Consider the following 8,784-nt stretch of genomic DNA (forward strand, 5'->3'; position numbering starts at 1 on the left):
AGAATGAGAGAAAAAAACATTTTTAGGAGGACAACTTGTGGCTCAGAGTTAATGTTGTGATGAATTCAGTGTCAGAACTTAAGCGGGTAGAGATGCCCCAAGAAATCTCAGAATGCCTCGAAAACATCTGATCGAGGGGCAAAAATTACACCCAAAGATTTTTATGATTTCCAGTTTAGGCCAATATCCAAATCCTACATTAATCCATTTGTTTTCATTTAATTTAGTTGTAATGTATTCCTTCGCGATTTTAATGCACTGATAATAGCAATAGTAGTTCTTTCATGTTGAAACAAGGTGGCGATTACTTTATACATTTAAATCTGGGATGATTTCACATTAAAAAACAGCAACTTTATGGACTAATTGCTCACAACTTTTTAGACAGTTGGGACAAATTATTCTGTTTACTATCAATATAAATATGTGGAGTTGCTGTTGAATATTTACATCTTAGCTGTGGTGATAGGAGCTTTCCTGCAGATGTCAGAATTGCCTCAGAATTGTTTCTGTGGGCCTTTGTATGACTCGTGTGTTATGCAATATAATGGAGTTGTCCTCTGTTTCTTGCTTTAGATTCAACATTAATTTAGCCAGGTCATGTGTCACTTGAAGGCACAGGATGTCCTTCTGAAAGACCCAGCTGCACTGTACAACATGTTCCCCTCTTGCAGCTCCAAAGAGTCTTGGTATAGGAACTGACATGTGTACGTTTGTATTCCAGCATCACCTACAAGATCAAAACTAACAAATGAAAATACCTACAAGTTATCTCCCCCCCAGAAGCCCTTTCATTCTTGTCCTGTTTTTACCAACACTAACACAGGAAGTCTCTGCAATCCAGCGGAACAGTGACAACACAATGAGGGAGGGAGGAGATTAGCTGACCCTCTCAAAGCAAAAATGCAGTCAACAAGGCACCATTTCAGTCCTTTTTTGTAATCTGCATTCATGTGTGATACAGAGCCTAAACTAGGTAACAAGAAACCACACAAGCATGTGTTTTCATTTCATGTGCAGAATGTAACGCTCAACACATCCCTGACCCTGGTTCTCTACTTGCTGCCTTGTTATGGGACAGCTGACAGAAGGGGGTGCGGCTAACTCAAGCAGGAAATGTGGTTGTTCTCCCAAACACAGACTGACTAATTGACTTGGGGCGGATTTTTGTCTGACCAAACATGCACAACAGGAACCCGGAGGATCTCTGGACTTGAATCCTGATAAGTTTTCTGGTTATTTTTGCTGACTGCGAATAGGATTGTTTATAATTGAATCAAGCTAAACTTTGTTTGTGATTTGGTTGCAAAACTTAACTGCTTGTTGTTACCTCTGTGTATTAGACTCTGGGAGGAGGTGTGTTTGGTCTCACGACATCTCGTGGGGAGCTAAAGTGCCTGCTTTATACCTGCTGCTAACGTAACAACCTGGTCTTTCCTGTCAGTAGTAGGTGTTGCTGGTATGTGACAGTGAAGGAGTGTGTTTTGGTGGTTGATGACTCTTCAAAATGTGCTACGTTGTGTTTGTCAGGCGAGGATTCACTTAGAGACAGAAGAGAAAAAAGAAAGTGAGAAGCAGACAAAGGCCATGCATAATCACTAGTAGGCTTGGCTTAACATAGTAGTTTATTAACTCGTCCTCCTGACCCAATAAAGGAAAGAGATAGAGGGCAGAGACCTTTTAGTCTACTGGATCATCAACTCACAATGTAGACAAGGAACGTTGTCCGATCTCAGGCTTTTGGATACAAGTGATATTTATGATGAGTTCCTCTAAGAGATGGTTATCTCCTCGCCGCTCTAAACTTTACATGTAAGTCTTTTTAAGTGAGCTCTTCAGTACTATTCTGTATAATTGAGTGGCTCTAAGCTTATTCAATCATTCATTCAGTCTCTAATTTGCACTTGACACACAAAGTGTTTGGTGTAATGTTTTGTCAAGCTACTTATGACTCATTCTAAAAGCTTCTCGCTCATTTTCTCCTGTAGTGTGGAAGGGGATTCCCAGTGTCCAGAGACGGGCACCCACAAAGACAGCTCATTCAGCCAGGCACCTTACCTGCGCGGCTCAGAGCGCTTCATTGACAGCAGCAGCAGCAGTGCACCCTGCGGATCCAGGGACACTTCATGTGTGTCTGCCTCCAGTTCAGCCAGCCTCGCCTGGGCACTGCGAACACGCCACCAACCTGCGAGTCTTGCCCTTCGCAAGCAAGAGGAAGAGGAGAACAAGCGATGCAAGGCGCTTTCAGACAGCTATGAACTCTCAACGGATCTGCAGGATAAAAAGGTATCAATGCTGAGAATATGGTTGGTCAGAGGTATTGCAAATGTTTTTGTTCTTCGGTAGAAGCCATGAAGAGCAATTGTGAGCATTATGCCGATACTGGATTCCTTTTTCAGTAATCTGTCTTCTTTTCTCCCATGTTTTGCCAGGTGGAGATGCTGGAGAGAAAGTATGGTGGCTCCTTTGTAAGTCGCAGAGCAGCTAGGACCATCCAGACGGCCTTCAGACAGTATCGCATGAACAAGAACTTTGAGCGCCTCAGAAGTTCCGCATCAGAGAGCCGCATGACACGCCGCATCATCCTGTCCAACATGAGACTGCAGTATTCATTTGATGAGCGACAGCCGCAGCCGCAGCAGCAGGCCCAGACACAGACCAACTTCACCCACAATGTGGCCATAGGGCCTCCTCATTCACCCGACCCAGACCGCCCAGGAGACTACACCCACTTAGAGGACTCCTTCTCCAAGCAGGTAACAGTGTTCATTTATTGATATTACTCTTTATGACATGAAAGTCTCAAAGGTCTTTACACACAAAGGAGGAAGGTATAGAAAGAAAAGCTAAACTCAAAACTAAATGGCAAACTTATCTAATCTTGCTCGGCATACTCGGCACCACCAGACCCTCAAAGCATGCTGTATATGCTGAGTTTTATGTTTAAGACGGGTAAAAAATGTACTATAATAACAAGTTTTACTTTCTGACATAAGGGATGTTGAACGACCCCATGTTGTGTCCTCTCCAGGTCAAGTCCTTAGCTGACTCCATAGACGATGCTCTTACCTGCCGCGCGGGTCGCGATGACTCCCAGGAGGGCAGCAGGGAGGGTGGAGACTTTGGAGAATGTGTGTGGAGCAGCAGCAGCAACCCCTCCTCACAAAGAGGTTTGGGCGAACGAGCCAGGGGTGCCGGAGGAGGACTCAGTATGCATGGAGACAGTACTGCCACCTCATACAGTGACGTCACCCTTTACATGGATGATGGCATGCCGTCATCCCCGCTGTCCCTGGATCGGGCGCCCAGCAGCACAGATACAGAATACTGGGGCCCCGGTGGTGGTGTCGGAGGGCGTGAGGACAGCAGGGACACTGAGGGAGGGGGCAGCAGTAACAGTCGGCGCAGCACCCCATGTACTGAGTGCAGGGACTATCGTCTAAGGGGCGCACATCTGCCTCTTCTCACTATTGAGCCGCCCAGTGACAGCTCAGTGGACATGAGTGACCGCTCAGATCGTGGGTCTCTGAGCAGACAGCTGGTCTATGAGCAGGAGCCTGGGGTAGGGGCTGGCTCCCCTCAGGGAACCCTCAAACACTCCACCAACACAGGCACCCGCCCGTCCTCCACAGCAGCTGCCCAGGGTCAGACCCGGGCCCCTGGCAGACCCATCCCCACACACATCCCTCACCAGGTGGCGGCACACCACCACCATCACCACCACCCTATCCACCACCATCAGTACCCTGACACACCGTCGTCCTCCTCCTCCCCCCAGCAGCCCCCTACCACCCCGCTGTCCTCCTCCTCCTCTACAGCTCTGCCCCCTGGCGGTCTTGAGCAGCCGTGCTGCTCGGACGGAGACAATGACTCACTCAATTCCACCACCAACTCCAACGAGACGGTCAACTGCAGCTCCGGCTCCTCGTCTCAGGACAGCCTGCGGGAGCCTCTACCACCTCTGGGGAAGCAGACCTACCAGAGGGAATGTCGCCATAGCTGGGACTCCCCACCCTTTAATAGCGATGTGGTGCAGAGACGCCAGTACCGCATAGGGCTCAACCTCTTCAACAAGTAAGATGCTTGTAGTACTAATATACAGAAGTGCCTACAAGAGAACATTTCTTTAGCGAATAAACTGGTGAAGTTGTAGTGAGAAAGTTCTTTTTCATTTACTATAGGAAGCCAGAGAAAGGGATCCAGTACCTGATAGAGAGAGGTTTTGTATCGGACACTCCAGTTGGGATTGCTCGCTTCATCCTGGAGAGGAAGGGCCTCAGCAGGCAGATGATTGGAGAGTTCCTGGGAAACCGACAGAAACAATTCAACAAAGATGTTTTAGAGTGAGTATGGGAATAGAAAGCACAGATGAGGTTTTTTTTTCAGAGGGACAGTTGTAATAGATCAGAAAATGAATATTTATATGTATCTTCAGAAGGGAGAACAAAATAAAGTTAGTTCAAACACAGATCAGGAGAATGTACACAGCATATTTCAGCTCACATATTTCTTGTCAAGTCTGAGTGGATGCAACCTTGAGGAAAAACCCAAACCCCCTCCCCATACACACACACACACACACACACACACACACACACACACACACACACACACACACACACACACACACACACACACACACACACACACACACACAATGTGTTATAAAATGTGACATGACATGATGATGAAAGTAGGAGAGGTTAGACTGTGACCTTTGCTGTGTGTTTCAGCTGTGTGGTGGATGAGATGGACTTCTCAGGAATGGACCTGGATGACGCTCTCAGGAAGTTCCAAGCTCAGATTAAAGTTCAAGGAGAAGCTCAAAAAGTGGAGCGGCTCATAGAGGCTTTTAGGTTTGTCTGTGTTGGATACAACAGGTTTTACAATACATGAAGGCCTGTGCGATACACACAATTTAAATAGCTGTGGCTATCAGAATTTGAATGTTTTTTGTGTGTCTCTCATGCAGTCAGAGATACTGTGTGTGTAATCCAACGCTGGTTCGGCAGTTCCAGAACCCGGACACAATCTTCATCTTGGCCTTTGCCATCATCCTCCTCAACACCGACATGTACAGTCCCAACGTCAAAGCTGAAAGGAAGATGAAACTGGAGGATTTCATCAAGAATTTAAGAGGTGCTACCCGACAGAAAAGACCAAAACACATATTAGGCAGTGGCATCTTTTTAACATGTTGTCTTTATGGACACTACGAGCAACTATGCACCCATGTAATGGAGCTTTTAAACATGTTAGTATGAATTAGTGAGAAGTGTTTAAAGTCCAACTGAAGTGAAATGCAATCAGTTTTTTCCAAAAAAAACCCAAATGATTCTTTCATGATGGCGCCCACTAATTTTGCATTAATTTGACGGAATGTTCAAAGATCCGGTGTCCATCTACAGAGATGGATTCCTCGTTTTGGTACAGCCAATCAAATCTTGCATATAAGGCAGTAACATCAGCGAACTCCCAGGCAGAGCAGACGGTCACGCTGAGCCAGACAGCAGCTTGCTTCACAACACGAGAGCCACAGACTCAGAACAACAAACCCCATTAGCTTGTTTCTGCTACAGTCTCGTTCTGATGTAACAAATATGGTACAAGCAAAACTTAATTTATATAACACATATCATTCCAGGTAGAGTCACAATGTGCTGCAGAACGCATAAGCTACCATATCAGCCAAAAACACTATGTGAATAAAAAGATCATAAGTAAACACAATTAAAACAGACACATGCATATTACGTGTGAGTTAAAACCATTGAATCATAAACACACGTCTTGTCCTGCACATTAGCTTGTTGAAGGACTTCCAAACAAGCATTCGCTGTTGAAAAGTGCACGCTAGATAGCTAATTAACTGCTCAGCAGCAGCACATTAAAGGGGCTGTACGCGATATTCATAACATTAATGTAGCAGCAAACAATCATCTGCTGTGTAAAAATATAGTGGAGCAATGGCGTCCTGAGCAGAAAATTAAGTCACTCTTCCTCTGTGTGTGGGAATGGTTGGAAAGGCAACTTTTTCTCCAATATTTCCAGTACAGCACCTTTAAACAGCATGCTCAGACTGGTCTGCTGTGGTCCTTTCTCTTCAATATCAAGAACAACACACTGTAGGACTGTAATGAAAATAATAATGGCTTTATTTATCAACTTTAAAAACTACCATTACAAAGTGCTTCACAAAGTTCCTTAGATATGCTATTCCAAAGGCTTTGGAGCCCTAACACCAAAGTCTTCCATGTTGACCGAGGAATACGACACGTAGGCACTAGTGTACATTTATTTACTTTGTATCAACATCAACACTCAACAAACAGCTAACAATACGCCCCATCTGTTGGCCGAGATGAAAAAGAGTGTTGTCAAGATTATGTCCTCACTCTGACTACAAACATGGCTGACAAAGTTCCATTTCAGTTGGACTCTATAGTTTTTTTGTCAGCTTTAAAAATACATCCTGCTATACCTCTTGTGTGTGTGACATTTTGTACTTTATACTTTTGTGACCTCATTTCCTAAAACCCTCCCTTTCCCTGTCTCCACTCAAGGCGTAGACAATGGTCAGGATATACCCAGGGACCTGCTGGTTGGGATCTACCAGCGGATACAGAAATGGGAGCTACGGACCAACGATGACCACGTGTCCCAAGTGCAGGCAGTGGAGAGAGTCATTGTGGGCAAGAAGCCTGTGAGCAAAATACAGGACTATGTAAGATTTTGTCACTACCTGTTAAAGGTTTATTCATTTGTACTGTATTTGTCTGTATAGGTGCTGTCCCTTCCCCATCGTAGGCTGGTGTGTTGCTGCCAGCTCTATGAGGTCCCTGACCCCAACAGACCTCAGAGGACAGGAGTGCATCAACGAGAGGTCTTCCTCTTTAATGACCTTCTCGTGGTAAGATACACTTTTTATGACATGGAAATAAAAAATAAGAAATCTGTTTCATTTTCTTTCTTTTTTTTAATCCAATCTATCTGTCCCATCAGGTGACCAAAATCTTCCAGAAGAAGAAAACCTCAGTGACTTATAGTTTCAGACAATCGTTTCCTTTGGTTGAGATGCAAGTGCACATGTTCCAGAACTCATGTGAGAAGACATTGTTTTACCTTTTGTACGTTTCAGCTATTCTGAATTACCCTATATGGTTATTGAGTATTTCTCTCTGTTTGCACCTCTTAGACTACCCTCATGGTATCCGCCTGACCTCAGCAGTCCTGGGCGGGGAAAGGAAAGTTCTTATCGTCTTCATGGCACCAAGTCAGCAAGATCGCACCCGCTTTGTTAGCGACCTCAGGGAGAGTATTGCTGAGGTGCAAGAGATGGAGAAATACAGAGTTGAATGTAAGTACCCCATCTACTGGCCAATACTGTGAACTATAACTTTAGTGGGTGAGAAAATTGTACGCCACATTTGATAAAGAAATGGAGTACTGGCGGTACCGCTATATGCCTGTTTTTCTTCTCCTTGCAGTCACTAAATTCTTTAGTGGCCTTTATGTTTATTTACAGCGGAGTTGGAGAAACAGAAAGGTGTGATGCGGCCCAGCTTGCTCACAGGAGGTGTGGTTGGAGGCGTAGGTGTGAAGAGCGATGTTGTGAATGGCACCATGGGAAGGACAAGTTTCGATGACAACTGCTCAGTGGGTGAGGGTCTCAAACGCACGGCGCTCAGCTCCTCTCTCAGGGACCTATCAGACGCAGGTGAGGAAACAGCACCTCAATGACGGGCTTCAATTCAATCTCCTTCCTGTCAGCTGGGGGTGAACTGAGTAGCACAGCTTTTAAAGTGATTTTCTTTTCTGTCTCTATTACTACACCCTGTTCCTCCAGCTTATGCAGTTCTTATCTTTTTTTTTTTTTTCAAAATCACATGTGAACAAACTTTCCAATCTTCCACTCTTTGCTAACCTCATTCTTCCTGGTGGGGTGCAGGGAAACGTGGTCGCAGGAACAGTGTTGGTTCTCTGGACAGTACCATGGAAGTAAGTCTCAAAGACTAGATGTTGACCTGTAACCTTTGATAGACCTACGTTTCCCCTCATTGGTGCTTCATCTTCCCGAGCACGCTCAGTGTGTGTACAGTGTGCGTATTGATGGTGTGCGCATATACATGCATGTTAGTGTCTACATGTACCTGTCTTGCACTGACAACCTCTGCATGGCTGTGTGCGTCATGTCTTCCAGATACAGATATGTCCTGTGTGTGATGATGTAAGTGGGAACAGGGTCATTATTGCATCCCTTGAGTGCTTTTCTAACCCATGATGATGCTTTATCCTCGCAGGGCTCCATCATTAGCAGCCCACAGCCTCACCAGCGCTACACAGTGCCAGGCGTGGTACCTGGCTGCTACAGCACAGAAGACTTCCGGCCTCATCGCCCCATCCTGAGCCCCGGATCGGGGGTGGGGGGTGGGCCGGGGCAGCAACATACCACTGCTGGGACAGGAGTTGGGGGAGTCTCCAGCAGTGTAGAGAGACCAGGAGCGGGGAGCGGCCCTGGGGGGAGCAGCAGCAACAACAGCGGCTCCTTCCTGGGCTCCCTATTCGGCAGCAAACGCGCCAAACCACCAGGGCCCCTTATTCCACCGGGACCACCTTACCCCGCACCTGTACCCCCACCGACTACGGGAGGGCCCCCTCCTCTCTCCCCTTCATCGCTGTGCCAGTTGGACGGGGGGCCCTCCAAGATCCAGGCACTGCACGCACAATACTGTCACGTGGCCACCGTGCAGCCCCCACCACCTTATTACCATCACCATCGCTACC

The 8,784-nt window shown here is 46.3% G+C and overlaps 2 protein-coding genes across 2 annotated transcripts in view; both read left to right on the top strand.

Moving 5' to 3' along the window:
- The first annotated feature begins 1,213 nt into the window (after positions 1 to 1,213).
- Positions 1,214 to 8,420, top strand: iqsec2b (IQ motif and Sec7 domain ArfGEF 2b). The gene is made up of 13 exons (XM_083920848.1): positions 1,214 to 1,812; positions 1,989 to 2,286; positions 2,433 to 2,756; positions 3,032 to 4,074; positions 4,182 to 4,343; positions 4,734 to 4,856; positions 4,973 to 5,139; positions 6,564 to 6,703; positions 6,785 to 6,910; positions 7,003 to 7,102; positions 7,196 to 7,357; positions 7,526 to 7,717; positions 8,301 to 8,420. The coding sequence occupies exons 1-13, from the start codon at positions 1,760 to 1,762 to the stop codon at positions 8,312 to 8,314; spliced, it is 2,904 nt and encodes a 967-aa protein (XP_083776974.1). The 5' UTR covers positions 1,214 to 1,759; the 3' UTR covers positions 8,315 to 8,420.
- LOC310952004 (uncharacterized protein) overlaps positions 8,319 to 8,784 on the top strand; it is a gene marked incomplete at both ends in the record, with an annotated part of 1,077 nt that continues 611 nt past the window's right edge. The window contains one exon of the mRNA XM_083920491.1: positions 8,319 to 8,778. Within this exon, the coding sequence (XP_083776617.1) occupies positions 8,319 to 8,778 (460 nt within the window). The remainder of the gene's footprint in view (positions 8,779 to 8,784) is intronic.

This window comes from Echiichthys vipera (assembly GCF_963691815.1).
Source record: "Echiichthys vipera genome assembly, chromosome: 9".
NCBI classification, from domain to species: Eukaryota; Metazoa; Chordata; class Actinopteri; order Perciformes; family Trachinidae; genus Echiichthys; species Echiichthys vipera.